Source organism: Dipodomys merriami, unplaced genomic scaffold (assembly GCF_024711535.1).
Source record: "Dipodomys merriami isolate MVZ:Mamm:240054 unplaced genomic scaffold, mDipMer1.0.p SCAF_128, whole genome shotgun sequence".
NCBI lineage: Eukaryota > Metazoa > Chordata > Mammalia > Rodentia > Heteromyidae > Dipodomys > Dipodomys merriami.
The window spans coordinates 1,346,284-1,365,147 of NW_027202582.1; the positions used below are offsets into that span (position 1 = coordinate 1,346,284).

The window sequence follows — 18,864 nt, forward strand, 5'->3', positions numbered from 1 at the left end:
TCTGCTTCTGGGCTGGGAGCAAATCCCACTGCGCCTCAGCGGCTTGGGGAGAAAGGGCTGCCTTAAGCCCCACTCTGGGGAACGGGGTGTGGGGAGAAGGTGGCAGGAGGCAGGGAACCACCAGGAGGTACACTGGGGAAGGAGATCAGCAGGGGAGGGAGGAAGGAGAGACAGCAGTGGGTGGAGAGGAAGCAGAGGGCGGAGGGAATGGAGGAAGGTGTCTGGGGAAGGCAGGGAGGAGATGACTTAGATTAGTAAAACCCGACTGTTCCCTCAGACAAATCAAAGTCCAGACACAAAAATGGCAGGTTCGTTAGTAAAAGCAGGAAACAGGGGAATCATTCCCCTGTCCCCCTCCACCCCAGGGGCTCTTGATGCCCCTGCCCCCCAACCCCTCCCACGCAGCTTTCTGGAAGGGGTGGGGCCAGTGGGGGAGGAGGGGAGGAAGCCAGGGCCTTGCGGGACACAGAGCAGCCGCTGCAGCTGGGACCCATGCGGGTTAGAGGGGCGGGGTGGGGGCCAGGCCCAGCAGGACAGGCCAGAAAGGCGGCAGCAGGTGAGAAGGCATGCCGGGCAGGGGTGATTGGAGGAGTGGAGATGGAGGCGAAAGAGCTGCAGGGTACAGGGAGGAGAAGCCTCCTTCTACTGAGAAGGACAGAGGAGCAACCCATAGGACAGAGACTCTCATGAGAACAGTAAAGAAGGGCTCACCAGTGAGCCCCACACATCCCACTGCCACCAATCACAACGCCAGACACATCTGCATGCATGCGTGCACACACACAGCACACATGCGCGCGCGCGCGCGCACGCACGCACACACACACACACACACACACACACACACACACACACACACACACACACACACACACACACACACACACACCATCCTACCAAAAGCTGAGGTAGGAGGTCTCTAAGCAGCAGCAGCATCAAGACCACAGCGTGGACCCCAAAACCCTGCCAAAGGTCTATACCCAACCAACGCTGAGCCATTCCACAGCCAACCAGCGCAGTAGGTCCTGGAGACCAGAGGAAATGACCATAGCCTCTGTGCTGTTCAGCCTAGAAACTAGACTAGCTAGCAGCGGCCCAGGGGACAGCCTGTGACCTAGCAGGGCTCTGAGCCCCTCCTGCTGGCCCTGCCCCCCATCTCTGCCCTGACCACCCCCATTTGCTCAGTAGGCTAGGCAGAATAAAAACCAAATACTAGCCACAAATAACCCTCATGGGGGGGGGGGGTATCCAGCCCCACATGCCACCAGAAGAAAACCTCAGATAGAAGGCAACTTCTGACACTGTCCAGTCATTTCCTGTCACCTGCCACGATCTCAGGCTGAACTCCTATTTGGAGAATACAATGGAGTGCAAGTGTGAGTTACTCAGTGGGCTTGCCCAAAGCCCCCTGACAGCGTATACAAAACTCTATGGACGGGGGTTTGTCTCCTATGGGAGTTCACTGCTGTCATTAAATCTTCAAAGGGATCCACAAGCCTAATGTGGTTCAGATCAACAGTGCAAGCCAGGCACCGGTGGCTCACACCTGTAATCCAAGCTACTCAGGAGCCTGAGATCTGAGGATCACAGTTCAAAACAGTCTGGGCAGGAAATGTCTGTGAGACTCTTATCACCAATTAACCACTAATAAAAATAAAAAGAAGTGGAGCTGTGGCTCAAGTGGTAGAATGCCAGTCTTGAGCAAAAAAGTTAAGGCACAGTGGCCAGGCCCTGAGTTCAAGCCCCAGTACAGGCAAAACAAAAAACAACACAGTTGAAGCTGGGAGCTGGGAGCTGGGAACTGACGCCTGTCATCCTAGCTACTCAGGAGGCTGAGATCTGAGGATCACAGTTCACAGCCACCTTGGGCAGGAAAGTTCGTGAGACTCATCTCCAATGAACCACCAGAAAACCAGAAGTGATGCTGTGGTTCAAGTGGTGGAGCACTCGCTTTGAGCTGAAGAGCTGAGGGACAGTGCCCAGGCCCAGAGTTCAAGCCCCAAACAAGCAAAAACAAACAAACAAACACCAGTCCACAGGAAAGTTCCTGGCTGGAGTGGAGTAGGACAGGGAAGGGCTGGAGGAGGAAGCCCTATAAGCAGCTCCCAGTTTCCCACTACATGAGGAACCGCAGCCCTGCGCAGCAGGAAGTTCCGTCACCAGACAAACGGGGAGCTGAACTTGAGGCACAGAGTTGACAGCCCTCTGCAAATCCTGAAGCCTGTTGAAATCCCAGGCTCTCATTTAGCCTTTACTATTATTCTAGAACAATCTCACGTTGACTCTCTGGCTATAGCCTGCAAAAGGAATTTAATACTCCTCCACCCCTGTTTCTTCCAGGCTCCCTGTGAGCAACAAATAAGAACAAGTCAAAGTGCTTAACTCTGTAAGCAGGCAAGGTGCTTTTCCTGGGACCCAGCACCCTCACCTGCCGACTAAGAACTCGCTCTGCCTCCTGCCTATAATGCAGGCATCATCAAGTTTAAATGACATCCAAAATGTGAATGCTGCTTAAAGACCTAACAAAGAACCATGATTGTTTTTATAAGCAAATGTTCATCAGCCTTACCACACTTAGCCCATCTGGCTCACGAGGTAAGCTTTTTTGGTCTGTCCATCCACTCTCCTAAGGAGAAATGCTCAAATAATATTAGACATGAGGGTTTGGGATTGTGGCTTAGTGGTAGAGTGCTTGTCTAGCATGCATGAAGCCCTGGGTTCAATTCCTCAGTACCACATACACAGAAAAAGCCGGAAGTGGCACTGTGGCTCAAGTGGTAGAGTGCTAGCCTTGAGCAAAAGAAGCTCAGGAACAGTGCCTAAACCCTGAGTTCAAGCCCCACAACTGGCAAAAAAAATCTATCTATCTATCTATCTATCTATCTATCTATCTATCTATCTATCTATCTATCTATCTATCTATCTATATGCAGATACATATACACATATATGTATGTGACATGAGTCCATATGAATGAGTTAGTAAAACATAAATACAATACAATATGAGCCTGGATGATAGTGACTCAAGCCTGTAATCCTAGCTAACTTAGGAGGTTGAAATCTGAGGATCGCGGTTCAAAGCCAGACGAGGCAGGAAAGTCCATGAGACTCTTACCTCCAATTAACCACCAGAAAACTGGAAGTGGCACTGTGGCTCAAAGTAGTAGAGCAGAGCAAAAAAAATCTCAGTTCAAGCTCCACCACCGACAAAAGCAAAAGCAAAAAACAAAAAGCTGGTGTCCATTCTCTGAGTGGTCTTGGCCCCTAGGGGCAGGTTAATGAAGGTTTGCGAAACAACAGAATCTGTTCATCCATCAGCTGTTGCTTATTCAGGGAAGCATGGACTTTGGACACAGCATTTGCCAAATACTTCCTTTGCCAGGACTGAAACCAGACAAAGTTGTTGGCTTCTTAACTAACTAAACTATGTCATTCATCTTCAGGCTTCCTCCCAACTCCTGAGGCATCTTGATTCCTAATAAGGGAGGATAACAAGATCTCCAGTGGGGCCAGAGCCTCTCAGTTCCCCCGGGACTCTTATGGGAAGGGAATAGCTTCTTTGTACAACAGCTCAGCCCCAGACACTCAGCGATAAGCAGCTAATGCTTTATAAAGCTTAATAAAATTATCATTCCCTTATGCAGTCCAAAGGCTTCCACACGCCTCGCACATACACTTGACCTTCACACTGATCCATGCCAGAGCAGTTCAGATACACTGTCAGCCCACTGGTGGATGAAAGCACTAAGCTTTTTTAGCCTTATTGAGACTAGAAGGCCCAGTCCTAATTCTAGGATGGTACCCCGAGTCACCCAGGAAGTCCCTCGTGGGTTGATCATACCTCCCTCCCTCTGTCCTCAAAGTCACAGGTTGTCTGTGCCCTGAAGCTCAGTCAAGGAAGCTCTAAATGGCCAGCTTCTGACAGGTACCCAAGGGCCTAGCCCCAGCAGGGTAGACAGAAGCTAACCTCTAGAAGCAGCAGCAGGAAGAAGAGGCTAGAGAGGGCTGGCACAGGTCGATCTGTACATCTCTGTTTGTGGCAGTAGCCACACACCAGGTCTTAGACCAGGGAAGGCTGGGGTGGTGCTGGCTGAACGCTAGTTTGTGTGAATTCAAGAAAGCATACATGGCCACACGCCAGCGGCTCACACCTGTCATCCTAGCTACTCAGGAGGCGGAGAGCTGAGGACTTCGGTTCAAAACCAGCCCAGGCAGGAAAGTCTGTGAGCCTCTTATCTCCATAAAAAACAAAAAACTATAAGTGGAGGTGTGACTCAAGTGATAGAGTACCAGCCTTGAGTGAAAAAAACAAACCAAAAACTCAGGGACAGTATCCAGGCCCTGAGTTCAAGTCCCAGGAGCAGCACAAAAAAAGAAAACATACACCTGTGAAGACATCAGAAAGACCAGACATGGCCTCAGAGATGCGGCCTCCTGGGAGGCCGGAAAGCCTCTGAGGCTGGGAACTCCAGCTCCACTACCATAGACAGATCCAGGAGGCTGAGAAGGTCAGACAACTGCCCCAAGCAGTTCCCACCTCAGACAGGGGCAGACAAGTCCATCTACAGGGCCCCCGCCTGGTGTTCAATCACTCTGCATTATTAATAGGCGATGACTAACCAGCTGCTGCCGCTGCGCCGGAACTGGGCAGGCAGGAGGGAATCCCAGGGGATGGCTCCGCGCAGCCCGCGGGCACACGCTCCCGCAGCGCCCGCCACCCAGCCCCTGCCCTGTCTCTGCGCATCAAGGCATCTACACCGAAGGGCCGGCCTCCACGGCCTACCTCCATACAGAATCCCTCAGCCCCCTCCAAACCAGCCAGGGCTACAGTCCCCACCCCCCTCGGTTATACCCAGAGGAACACCAGCAGTCTCCCAAACACACAGCATGGCTTCCCACTCACACCCCTAAAAGTCACACCAACATTTACACACAGTCACACCCACATGCCAACACACACCAGCTGCCTTTCCACCGACACCCACACCCACGCCAGCATTCGCAGGGATCGAGCCCAACCCAAACACAAGAAGCCTGGCAAGGACAAGGACAAGACAAGGCTGCCCTGCTCCACCCCTGCACGGCCTGCTCCTCTGGCCACTCTCAACAGGGAAGGAAGCCCGGCCCTGTCAGAGGCCATGCAGGAGAGGCAGGGACAGGGGAGTGGGGAGGCAGGGGAGGGGCTCAAGGGGCAGGAAGACAGTGTGAAACACAGTGTTAGTCAGAGCAGCGGAGCTTGGGGGAACTGGACACTATCCCTGGTTGGGAGAAAAGACCATTCATGCCATGCAAAATGTAGGGGAGACAGAACTGGAAATCCTCAAGGCTGAGAGGTGGGGAGGGGTGCCACCTTTCCCCTGGTAAGTCAGCAAGGGGCAGCCCACCAAACTGGTATGAACTGGTGATCTGAAGGAGGGCGGGATTGGTCCCAGGCCACTCTGCATCTCCTAAAGCCATCCCTCCACACCCCTCTGTGGAACCTGCCCCGCTGTCCACCAGGGGAGGCCACACCCCAGCCCCGAACCCTCAGCTTGAGGAGCCCCGTCCGGAGCCAACGGTGAGCAGAGCGTAGCATGTCATGGGATGGCGTTTTCCATGGATTTTCAGGAGACCAAGAAAGAAATCAAACCAAGAGAAAAACAAAAATAGGGAAGGGAAGGAAAAAAAAAAAAAGAACAAAAGAAAGCGATAGAAATAAGCTTGTAGATTGGCATCGGGGCTGGCCTGACGGGAGCTGTGAACGGAGGCCTGCCCAAGGCCACTCAGGCCAGGGCTCTGACTTCATTCGGAAGGCAGGGATGACAGGGCAGGACCAGGCCAAATTCTTTGATTGCCATTTGTCTTTTGGATTTGAGTTTGGACCAAAAAAAGGAAGAAGAAGAACGAAAAGGGAAAGAAGAAAATTAAAGAGAATCAAAAATCTAGATTGTCCAGGACGCAAAAAATAATAATAGTAATAATAATAATAATTGGAAGAGCAAAACAACCAAAACCAAACGAGGAGAGGAAACAAAAGTGGGATAATCGAACAGTTAAAAAAACCCACGGCAAACCAAACGGTAAGACAATTAGAGTGATATCTACCAGATAATGCAGTTTGTTTACCATAGCGTGTCCAATCCCTGCGTGCTTCACCGGAGATGGGGGAGGGGAAGGGGGTGTCAGAAAAAACAAAAAAACAAAAAGGACAACAACAAAGACAACAACAAAAGACCAGAACGAAAAGAAAAGAAAAATAAAATGACCAACTGTGAAACTCAAGGAAGGAGGAAAAATATATATGCATATATATTTGGTTGGTTGTTCAGACCCTCCCACCTCGGGCTCAACAGCAGTATTTAAAAGAAAAACTAAATTATAATGAGAGGGAGAAATAAAACACACACACAGATTAAATCCCTTCTTCTCCCAATCCCCTTCCCACCCCTCTTCAGGATTCCTCTCCCCAGTCTTCATTCCCCTCCCCCCGCAAGAACCCCATTCTGCAGAGAAGGGGAACAGTTAGAGACCTTGGTTAGTAGAGGTGGGGGGAAAAAAAGGAAAAAAAAAAAAAAAACAACAACAAAAGAACTGGACCAAGAAAGCAAAGACTTAAAGATGGCTGACATTCCGCAGATGACACAGAAAGGTTAGTTCGGTTTTTCACTCATACCTTGCCCCACCTGTCCCTGCCCGTCCCTTGGTCCCCAGGGTTATAAGCGTGTTAGTAACACACACGGAGTCAGTAACGGGGTTTTCCAACAGAAGGTGAGAGAGGGAAGGTAAGGGTTAAGAAGCAGACCCAGTTATGCAGTATTAGTAGGTCCTATCCAGTTGAAATGTTAGGGAGTTGAGGGGAGGGGATGGAGGGAGGGGAACAAGGGTGTGAGACGGGGTGGGCTGCTGCCTTGGGGGGATGGACGGATGGCTCTGTTGGCTGACTGGTCAACCAGATGGCTTTCTAGAGAACTGGCTAAGGAGTGAGATGCTATTGGCCAACTGGCTGACCGGTGGCCGTGTTGGGTTAATGGGTTAACTGGTTGCTGATGGGCCAGCTGGCTGTCAGGCTGGGAGACAAGTGGGCAACGCCCGTGGAGAATTGCAGGACTGGCAAAAATGAGACCGCTTTCATTGGAAGCCAAGGAAGCGGCCCCCACCCAGAAGGGGCGTGGGCATCTGCTTTTCTGGGGGGCGGAGGGGAGGCAAATGATTGCAGTCACTGGGGGAGAAGGGCAGCTCCTCTCTCTCACTCTCCTTTTTTTTTTTTTTTTAATCTTTGCTTCTCTTTGGGAGCTGAGGAGAGAGTGAGTCGCCATCACAATCGGAAGGAGGAGGGCTGGCAGAGGGCTCACAGTGCCCCCCACCATCCCAAACCCTCCTCCCGCTCCTCCCCTCTCCCACCCACAGCTGGGTCCTCCTGCTGCCCACCTTGATTTGTCCCGAGCCCACATTTCCCAGAGTCCTCTGGGTTCTTCAATGACACATTCCCAACCTCCAATTCTCTTGTCCTTTGTGCAATCATCACCCCCCCTCCTGAATTAAGTACCCTAGAAGCACCCCTGAAAGTCCCTAAGAACTGATGAGGCTTTCCCAGCAGTCATGTATACCCCCAAACCCCTGAACCTCCTTTTCCCATGGCCAGTGCCAGAAATTCACTCTCCTTGAACTCATGAAGAACACAGGTACCCAGCTACCTCTGAAAGCCCTTACTCTTCCCTGTACTGAGCCTCATCTTCTACCCTGGCCTCTCAATTCTGATCTCCACATACTACTAAGTTTATTTTCTCTTCCCTCTGTCAAGGACCACAGCACCATCCACCTTCAAAACTACCCGAGACTTTGGAGAAGAGAGGTCAAAGGCACTGAGGCAGCTTTACTTAAAAGTAGCAGAGATGGAGGGAGACACTTACTCAGGGTCCCAGACTGTGCTTGGGAGAAGGTGTGGAGTTCTAGGGACAAAGTCATTCGTTAAGACGGTTTTATAACCAGTGGGCACAAAACTAATTTAGTAAGACAATTAATAAGGGCCTCATATAATTAAAAATAACAGAATTCAATATTAGCAGCTAGAAGAAGTGCTGAATAACCAATGCAGAAGCCGTTTACATAGCAAGAGAAGAATCTAATTGCAGGTGCAATGTTAGATAAGATTAGCTCTGCCGGCTAGTAGGATTGTCAGGAAATGAAGAGGCCAGCTAGTCAGAACATGGAGTGATTAGCTTTGGGCAGTTAAATCAATTGTGGCCCAAAAGGTTAAAAATAATAATAAGTTGTCTGACATCACTATACCAGTTGACCAAGAGGAAGAGGAGGGGTGTTAAAGGTAAAAACCTAAGTATTGTTCCTTTTAAATTAGAATTGGTTGTGGAGAATACAATGGCAGGGGGAAGAACATTTTTCAGCATGTATGAAGTTCCAGTTTTGTCTTTTTTGTTTGGGGATGAACTCGGGGCCTCTCACTCTTTAGCTTTTTTACTCAAGGTTGGCGCTCTAGCACTTCAGCCATGCTTGCACTTCTGGCTTTTTTCTAATTTATTGAAAGTTAAGAGCCTCTCAAGAGATTTGTGTGCCCTACTGACTTAGAATCTGAATCTTCAGATCTCAGCTTCCTGAGTAGCTACAATTACAGGCTCGAACCAATGGCGCCTGACAGAAGTTGCAGCATTAACAATCAAAACAATAGATTAAAACCAAGCCTGAGAGGGGAGACACGAGTTCAAAGCCTAGGCCTTCCACAAATTGGTCAGGAGATCAGGCTCCCAAAAACAGCAGGGCTGGTGTGGACAAGATAGATCCAGAGAATAAAGACCCTGTAGATCCAGAGAATAAAGACCCAGAGCACTGTCCGTGGCGATAATGCTTTCGGGACAAATGTGGTCAAACACTAGAACGGAGCTTCTCAGTGATTCGCAACACACATGGGGGAGGAGGACACCGCAGCCGGGCTCTGGGGAGCCAAGTTTTAGACCAGAGAACGAGCAGTACAGACCTATCTACTTGTAGCGGCTGGGAGCACAAGAACTTGGATGTCTGATGAGTGAAACGGCATCGTGGTCGCAGAAGGGAGAAGACAGTCATTATATCAAGTGAGCTTACCACGGCCAAGGGGCTTTGGACATTATACCCATCTGTCAAGACAATGGGGGTATACACACACCCACACAATGGAATTTTATTCATCTATTAGAAAGAATAATATGTCATCTGCAGGGAAAAGGATGGACCTAGGAAAAATTATGTGAAGTCAGGCTCTGAGAGACAAATGATGTATTTTTTCCCTCTCCTATATGGAAGCTAGATCTACTGTATTTAGGGTTTTATGCATAAGCCCACAGATAAGCTGACTAAAGGATGGTATAGTTAGGGGAAGAGTCCAATGGTGTAACTCCTCTGAACCAATGAACTGTTTACCAAGATGAATACCAGAAAGTAGATGAAGTGTAAACATGTTTTAAGGGGGGCATACAAAAGGAGGAAGAAAGGGTGAATAAGTACAGTCATTATTTGATGTACGTTATGTAAAAACTGAACTACATAATGAGGGTAGGGCTGAAACGGGGGGGAGGTGGGGAGGAAGAGGAAGATGGATGATACTGATCGGGATGCACTGTACTCATAAACTGACATGTGGAATTGAAACCCTTTGGTACAACTACTTAAAGATAATTTTTAAAACATAGTTGCTGATATTAAACCCTCAATTTGCCTACCACCTAGAAGTAGAGATAAGAGTGAGCACAAATATTGACACACAGGCAGAATGTAACAAGAGGCCTAGAATACAAATTTCCAAGGGCTCAAAGAACATAGCAACGAAGGAAGTTGGTTGGGGATGGAGCGCAAAAGGCTTTTTGTTGTTGCTGTTGGCAGTCGTAGGGCTTGAACTCTGGGCCTGGGCACCATCCCTGCACTCTTCAGCTCAAGGCGAGTGCACTACCTCTTGAGCCACAGTGCCACGTCCAATTTTCTAGCAGTTTATTGGAAATCAGTGTCTCACGGACTTTTCTGCCAGAGCTGGCTTTGAAACGTAATCCTCAGAGCTCAGCTTCCTGAGTAGCTAGGATGACAGGCGTGAGCCACCAGCGCCCAGCATAGCAAAAGGCTTATAAAGAAGATGGCATTTGCCGGGCACCAATGGCTCATGCCTATCATCCTAGCTACTCAGGAGGCTGAGATCTGAGGATCACAGTTCAAAGCCAGCCCAGGCAGAAAAGTCCCTGAGACTCTTATCTCCAATAAACCACCAGAAAACCGGAAGTGGTAGTGTAGCTCAATTGGAAGAATGCTAGCCTTGAGCTGAAGAACTGAGGGAGAGTGGCCAGGCCCAGAGTTCAAGCCCCACAACCAATAAAAAAAAAAAAAAGAGGAGGAGGAAGAGGAGGAGGAGGAGGAGGAAGTATTTAAGCTGGGCCTGAAGGACTGGGGGAAAAAACCCCACAGCTAACGATCATGGCAACAATCAGTCCCTCAGTGCTCCTCATGGCAGGCATGAGTGCTTGAAGCACTCTGTCATGAAACTCTTCCCTCCCACTTTGCCTATGAGGAACCAAAACTCCGAGGGGCTTTGTACCTTGCCTAGGCAAACAATTGGGCCTTAAGCCCTATCTGTCTGTCTGTCTGTCTGAAATGTCAGTTCTGAGATTTCATCTGGCAGAAGGGTGAATGGGAGAGCTGTGGAAGGAAGAGCTAGGAAAGCCTGTACAGACCCGTGTGAGGAGCAGCAAAGTTGGGCCTCCAGATGGGTTGTGTGCCATGGCAGCGAAGAGGAATCCCTCAGGCCAGCTGGGCTCCACCATGGAGCACTGCCCTCCCCAGGGACTGAATCCATCCCTGAGAATCCCATCCCTGGGGACTCTATTCTTGGTGGTCCCATCCTTCTCCATCCGGGGCATCCAGCGGAGTTTCTGAAAGTGTCAGTAGTGAGAAGGGACACCATTTGAGGTGAGCCAGGAAAAGCACCACATAAGGTTTGGTAGTCACCTTGCCTTCCAAGTTTGGTCCTGGTTAATGATAAAATGGGTTTGCACATTCTGCTTACGTGGTGGTTGGAGGCAGTTGGGAGGTGCACTGGGTAGGAGAGGAGATTGGGCCCAGGGTTAAAAATAGGCCTCAAGAAATTCTCAGCAGTAATCATCTCGCCAAGATCCCCCCAAGAGAACTAACTGCCTGTTACAGTGGCTTCAGGAGCGGAGTCTGAAAGGGGAGGAAGAAGGGAGGGAGGTGTTGTTTCAGTCAGGCCTCTTTTGGTCCTAACTGTTCAGTCTATCTAGATGATTGCACGGGTAACTTAATCCAAGCATATGTGAGAGGAAATCCGGCCTCCTTCCAGTCTTTGGAACTGGCCTTTGACCTATTCCCAAGTTCTAGAAGCAAAAGGAAAGGAGAGCCTTAGATGCAGCTTCTGGGACAGGCCCTCCCAGAAGACGGTCTCTCCAGGGGAAAGTGTGTGGAAGCCACAGTGTTCTCAGATCCTGGCCCCTGGGCCAGCGGCAGATGACAGGGATTAAACTCAGGACCTTGAGCATGCAACCACCAAGCTATACCTCCATCCCTGATGTCATTTTTTTACATTAACCCCTGCAGTCCTAGCCAATAAAAAACACCCATCCCACAAGACCCTTGGATCACAGAGGAATTTTCCACTCCCAGAACACGGTCTGGACACTGGACAAGCTTGCATGAACAAAGTTCTCTCCAGGAGCCCTACTGACTTTTGGGGTCAACTGATTCCTTGTTGATGGCTGTCCTTCGGACTGTGTGATGGGGCAGAGTCTTGGCCTTTACCTACAAGATGCTGGTAACACCTCTTGAGCTATGACAATACTTTAAAAGGTCTCCAGCTATTGGTGAATGTCCAGTGTGATTGACTGATTGAGAGTACTGTAGGAAGAGGACTCAAGAAATTACTCTTAAAAGTCCTGAAAGCCAGGCAGGTGTCAGGCCTGGCGAGGGTTCATTGGGCAGTGGAGTTGTTGAATGAGGACAGTGACTTCAGAGCATGGTCCTGGGGGTGAGCCACCTGCACCTGTCACTCGTGGACATAGACTAGACTCGACAATGAAAGAAATCTCCAGAGCCCCTTCTTAAAGAGGGCTCTCAATCAAGGTCTTTAAACAAATACTCTCTATGATCCAAAGGCCCTTCTTTGGAGTTGACATGGCTTGCCTAGTCTCTGAGCCACCTTGTAGAACAATCTAGGGAGAAGGAATCTCTATCAATTACTAGCTTGAACCCACAATGCTACATACCCCAAGAAGAGGCGGTCACGAGTCACAGTCTACACTCAGCATGCTGAAACCATGTGTCCTGTTCTTGATGGCATTTCCACCTTGCACAGATCTCTTGTTTCTCTTAGGTGTCTCTTCTGCTGCCCACTGGGTACTTGCATAGCCTTGTTCTTTTTACTTTTCAGTTGTGGGGCTTGAACTTGGGGCCTGGGAGCTGTCCCTGAGCTTTTATGCTCAAGGCAAGCACTCTAGCTCTTTGAGCCACAGTTCTATTTCCAGTTTTCTGGTGATTAATTGGAGATAAGAGCGTCACAGACTTTCCTGCCTGGGCTGGCTTTAAACCTCGATCCTCAGATCTCAGCCTCCTGAGTAGCTAGGACTACAGGCGTGAACCACTAGCACCCAAGTTCTGTTCACTTTTAATGATCCTGTCCTGTCTCCTCAAGAACCCCAACACTGGGAGGGCAGGTACAATGTCCTTTTTCCTTCTATACCCAGCGTGAGGTGCTATATTTTCTGGCTAAATGATGCATGGATGAGGACTGTGGGATTGCAGTGTGTTGCCAAGTGCAGAGCTAAGTGGTAGTAAAAGCTCTTAAAAAGAGGAGGCCTGGCTGGGCGCCCATGGCTCACGCATGTAATCCTAGCTACTCAGGAGGCTGAGATTTGAGGATCGTGGTTCAAAGCCAGCCCAGGCAGGAACGTCCATGAGACTCTTATCTCCAATAAACCACTAGAAAACTGGAAATGGTGCTGTGGCTCAAGTAGTAGAGCGCTAGCCTTGAGCTGAAGAGCTGAGGGGTGGCACCCAGGCTCAGAGTTCAAGCTCCACAACCGACCAAAAAAAAAAATGGGAGCATGGGGAGTATCAGTAGCTCACATGCATAATCCTAGCTACTCAGGAGAGTGAGATCTGAGGATTGTGGTTTAAAGCCAGCCCAGGCAAAAAAAAAAAAAAAAAAAAAAAAAATCTGTGAGATTCTTATCTCCAGTTAACTACCCAAAAAAGCCCAAAGTGGAGCTGTATGTGGCTCAAGTGGTAGAGCACTAATCTTGAGCAAAAAGTTCAGAGAGAGTATCCAGTGAGCCCTAATACTGGAACAAAAGAAAAAAGAAAGAGGAAGCATGCAAACCAAAGGCACCAAAGGCAGTTTTCCTGCCGCCTCTAATAAAATAAGTGGCACCCAAAAATACAGGTCATGTGACACCCCCTCAGATGAGGGGGTAACCCAAGCCAGTGCTCAGATGTGGAAATGGGGTGATAGGACCCAAGGGGGCAGGTGGTAGCATCAGGAGGGACACCATCAGACCTGTCAGTCTTCAGAATGTGGGGCCTCTAAGAATAGGTGTCTCCGTAGGAGATGGACTGCAACAGGTAGCAGGCTCAGGCTCCGAGAAAGAGCAGCGGGATTAGTCACAGCATTGTCACAGCGAGGGGGAGTGGCGCTCCATGAGGAATCCCCACCGGATCATCACTCACTCCCGGTGTTCTCTAAGCACAGGTGAGAGGAGAGGGATGGGCCTTTCCGGAGAAGGAAGCCAGGAAGAGGAGGATGATAAAGATGATGAAGAGAAGAGAGGCCACCCCAACTCGAATCAGTAAGCCCAGAGAAGAGAACTAGCAAGAGAAGCAGCAGGGTGGGGGTTCTGTGTGCAGGGCTGTTGGTTTTTCCTGGTGGCCCCAGAGATGGGACTGGAAGAGCATCGTCGCCACCAGCTATGAGACCCAGGAGACTGCATGAGGACTCACATTCAGGAAGCAAGTACGCTGGAGAAGGAGCCAGAAGGAAGGTAGAGACAGGAGACCCGCTGGGACCCTTCTCTTGCTTGGGAAGAAAGAGGTAGAAATCTGATGGATTCTGGTCAAACAAAGTCTGGTCAGCAAAAGCCACTGGGGATCTTGGAAAAGATGAAGTGACCCTCTAAGCAGTGAGAGAGTGTGGGAACAGAAGCCGAGGGGGGACTGGGGAGAAAAGTGTCCTACTGCATCCAGGGCTGACTCCCAAGGGGATCCTAGGAGCAACTGCACAGCTGATCTCAGAGCCAGGGGCAGAAGGCAAGCGTGGATGGCTGGGAGAGGCTGGATCCTTGGAAGGGCAAGCACTGCCCAGGGGAACAGCACGGCCCAGCTCCCCCCCGCCCAACCTGCTGCCTGCGCCTCCCTCTCAACTCCAACTCCTCACTGCCTCTGCCCTGGAAATGCCCGGCTGAGGGCAGCCCACATGCTGCCTCAGGCACTCCTCAGCATCTTTGCTGCCCTACTGTCTGAACTCTCCCTGCTCTCCCAAGCCTGAGCTTACCCAGCATGGAGGACATTTCTTTATCTCTCAGCATCCCAGGCCCTTAGGGGCTCCAGCCCACTTCTTCCCATCAGCTGATCGCTGAGCCTCAGCCTTTGAACCCCAGCTTCTTCACCCATCTGAGCCCAGCCCTTCCCTTGGCCGGGGGCTCCCAGCCCTGAGGCAGCCCTGGCGACTTCTCCGAGCTCAGCTTCCACAGTGCTGAGGCCTCTGAAGCGTGGCCGAGTTTCAGGGAAGGGGGCCACGTGTCCCCCCCAGCCCCCGCCACACACACACACACACCCATGTCCTGTTCCTCTCCAGAACCATGCCTCAAGCCCTAGCCCAGGTGGCCCTCTCTCCACCTGCGTTCTGCCCCAGATGCAGCTGACCCCTGACCTTCCTGCTCCCCCTACCTGGCGCAGGTTTCGGGTAACCCGGACGTCGTGCCAGGCGTTGTCGTTGAACTTGCCATTGACCGGTTCCACGAGGGCCTCGAAGGCACCTGAGCCTAGGTTGATGACCAGCCAGACGGCGCCGGACTTGAGGGAGAGGTTGACGTAGTCGGCCGACTTGCCCGTGTGCAGCATCAGCCCGTTGCGCTGCAGGGTGCGGAAGGCCAGGGTGATCTCGTCGGTGCTGCTCTGGATCGGGTTGTGTGACAGGTCGTAGCAGAAGAATTCATTGCCTTTGAAGGTGGCCACAAACTCCTCCTTGCCTGGACGCCGTGGTTTGGGAAAATGGGAGAAGGCTGAGTAGAACAGGGGACACCCTTGCCTCCTTTTCCGCTTCCAGCAACCCAAGCGCCAGTCCTGGGCACCAGGAGTCCTGCAGCCCCAACCCCAAGCTTTAGGCCTCCTTCCCTCCCTCCACCAGCCAGCCCAGCCCGCAGGATCCTGCTGTCTTTGCAGTCAAAAGTCAGCGTCCCCCAGGTCCATTTCCAAAGCAGGAGGCTGCTAAGTGGCTTTCACACTGACAGCTGACAATTAAGCTGCCACAGGCCCAGGCAAAGTGGATGGATGGACCTCACCATTTCCTCCCCACCGACCCTCCCCATCGGCCACTCCTCCACAAAAGGATGTAGGAGAGAAACAAGAGGCTCTACCTGGCTTCTCCCTGTGAGCTCCTCCCTAGGATTGGGGGTGGGGGGGAGGGAGAGCCTTCCACCTGTCCCCCCCCCACACCTCTTCTTTGGTGGCAGCTATACTCAGTGGCTGAGGACAAGTTCAGGCTTTACCATCTTGGATGGGGCCAGTAGGCCTGTTGTGTAGCACTGAGCAGATGAGGGGACGGGAAGCAGTGGGTGGGGAAGAGTTAGGGAGAAGATGCCCAGGAAGGCAATGCAGGTGGCATGGACATGCGCATACATGGGTAGATACTGTGCCAGGGCTCACCCCACCCCCAGCTTTCTACTCGAACCTGTATAGACCTATGTGTAACAGGTAGTGGCAAAGTGAACACCATAGGGGTAGGCCTGGCTTGTGTGTGTGCGGGTGTGTATGTGTGCGCACGCACATGCATGTTTATATGGACATAGCACCCAGCCTAAGATCCCTTCCATTGACAGTTTTTAAGCAGAAGCAACAACTCCTACCAGGGCCTTACCATTTGCTAAAGTTCTACTTGTGGGTGACAAGTAAGAGAATGGTGACTCTGGTACCAAGAAGTCCAACTTCATACCCTAGAGCACAAGTAGAGGGAAGAGAACCAGATGCAGACTCAAAAGAGAGCAGAGGCCTGGCCTCAGGCAATGGCTCCTGTCTCCACACCAGAAGGTAGTGACATTACAGCTGGTCCTACCTATCTCGCCAGGTGGACAAGGGCAAACAGGGCCGAGTGACGAGGGGCTCCACTGAGCTCCCAAGTGCATGAGTTACCAGGAGATGCTTCCAAGGCCCAAGAAGAAGCAAGCACCACACCTGAGAGACACATCTAGCCACCAAGAGGCACTTGCTCTCCCCATAGGGGAGGGGAGGCCAGGGGGAGGGGGCAGGGCTCAGCAACAATGCCACATGTGGACACGGGGGGGGGTGTCTCTGGGTGTGGATTCTGCAGAACCTTCTATGCACACAGCCTGCCTCTCCCCATCTGGGCAGGCTGCCCACAGATTCTGCCCTCACTGCCTCCGGATGCCAAGGCACCAGCTGCTGCCCCAGCCCTTGGCACAACCCTCACTGCAGCTGGCAAGGCCTGGTGTCCCAAGGCCACAGGGCAATGAGCTGGGGGGGGGGGGGGAGCGTGGGCCACATCAGGACAATCTGCATCCCTCCCTCTGCCTACTTAGGGGACCAGAGGTAAAGGTGAGGAATCTAGCAGACAAGAAGGAAAAGGGAGAAGCAGGTGAGGTAAAAAAGAGCAATGTACAATCAAGAGAAAAATGGACCATTGAAAGGGCTGAAGAAAACAGAGCCAGCACTGGGCTGTGAGGGACAGAGAGGTCATGTGAAGCTATAAGGATAAAGGAGAAAGCCCAGAGGGGACAGGTAAGGAAGATGGGAAAAGGGCCAGCAAGGAAAGGGGACAGGGACCTCTAGGGAAAGAAAGCCAAGGCTTTCTAGGGCCTTATTGTTGCCATAGCAACCAGGCCTGCTGCTCAGACACTGGCAGAGCCAGGGGGGCTCAAGGAAGTGAAAAAGGGAATGTGTTTGACCTTGGGTTTGCCACCCGTTCTGCTAGTCCCACCCAGAAGCCAGGCCTCGCCTCCTACTACCAAAACCTCGACTACAGCAAAGAAAAAAACCATCATAGAGTCAGACGGAAGGGAAGACTAAGGCAGCCATGTTTTAAAAAAAAAAAGTGACTGAGCCAGAACAAAAGAAGCCAGTAAAAAAAAAAAAAAAAAGGGAGAGAGGTTGATTTGGGGCTGGACCATACCTGCCAAGACAAGGCAAAGAAACCTCACACCTCAATTCCGCAGCCCAACCTCAGTCTCTCGGGAGAAGGGGCAATGTCAGCTGCACCGCAGCCGATGCCTACTGAGCTCTCATCTCTTTGGCCGCCAGAAAACAGGTAGGGAACACCAGAAATGGGAAGGGACACAGAGCAGCCTGAAAGCCTCTGAAGAGAGGTGAACAACTGCAGAAAAGAAAACTAGAGGATAGAGAGAAGGGAAGAAGGCTCACTATTGGGGTCAAGAAGCAGGATGGTGGCCGGAGCTCAGCAGAGCACAAACCATATCTAGGATCCAGAGGAAAGCACCAGGGGGCGCTCTGCTCTGTCTCCCGCACAGCCCAGACCAGAAACTACATCTCCCAGCAGCCCCTGAATCATTACATCCTGAGAGCTCCGGGTGCAAGAAAAAGTAATAGCAGATACTTGTTTGTCTCTCTCAGTTAGGGCTCTCTCTGTGGCCCTACAAGTGTTCCCAAGTGAAGCTGAATGTAACCAGAGATGAGTTGTTGTGGTCCTGGGTTTCTGAAGGCCATGAAAGGAAGGGGACACAGCATCTGCCTCCTTCCCAGGCCCAGCTCAAAGGCCTCCTCTGGGAAGGTCTCCAGCCCCCTCCGCCCCTCCCTGCTTTCCAGCACTACAGCTGTCTGCTCTGCGCATTTGGCACTTACTGCCTAGTAACATCTTGTACTGCTCCCCAGGGAGGAAGTGTGATGTGAGAAAGAAGACCTGGGCACTAGGGCTGGCTCACCACCAGCTTTGTGACCTTGGCTGAGACACAACAGCTCTAAACCCAACTCTTTCCTGGAAAAAGCAGCTCATCCTCAGCCTACCTTACAGGTCGCTCTGCGTCTCCAGAAAGCTCAGACAGGGGCAGCTTCCAGGGACAAACCAGTCTCCACATAAACTACTCTTCCACTGGGATATGACTCTTTATTTACTTTTTGGTGCCAGTCCTCAGCTCTTTTGCTCAAGGCTAGTGTTCTACAACTTGAGCCAGAGCTCTACTTCTGGTTTTTTGGGGGGTAGTTTATTGGAGATAAAAAGGCTCATGGGCTTTCCTGCCCAGGCTAGCTTTGAACTGCAATCCTCTGATCTCAGCCTGTCTCTCTTTCTCTCCCCCACCCCCTTCTCTCCTTCAGTGAGTGCAATTAACTCCTCTGAACGAAGTCTGCAGTTTGCATACAGTTTGCATGGACCACAATTCAGTGTAGTTAGGTGTGGAATGCCAATGATCCTTCTAGGTCAGACACCATTCACTCATTTAAAGTGAATGTGCTGAGCTCACACCTACGTATGTGCAGGAGCTGTGCAGAGCACTGGGAGATACAAATAAAAATACCTAATCCCTGTCCTCAGGGAGCTCAGTGTAGCGGAGTGGCAGACAGGTAAAGTGACAGGGTGTAGTGTGGCTGACTCTACTGGAGGTGTAGACAAAGGGAACTCTGGGAAGTGCCAGGCTGGCCTGGGGAGCTCAGGGAGCACCA

At 51.2% G+C, this 18,864-nt stretch overlaps 1 protein-coding gene across 1 annotated transcript in view; it reads right to left on the minus strand.

The window, feature by feature from the left end:
- The window catches only part of LOC138824271 (neurexin-2-like), a 105,747-nt gene that overhangs the window by 60,268 nt on the left and 26,615 nt on the right, over window positions 1-18,864 (minus strand). The window contains 2 exon segments of the mRNA XM_070018009.1: window positions 6,109-6,132; window positions 14,905-15,206. Coding sequence (XP_069874110.1) covers window positions 6,109-6,132; window positions 14,905-15,206 — 326 coding nt within the window.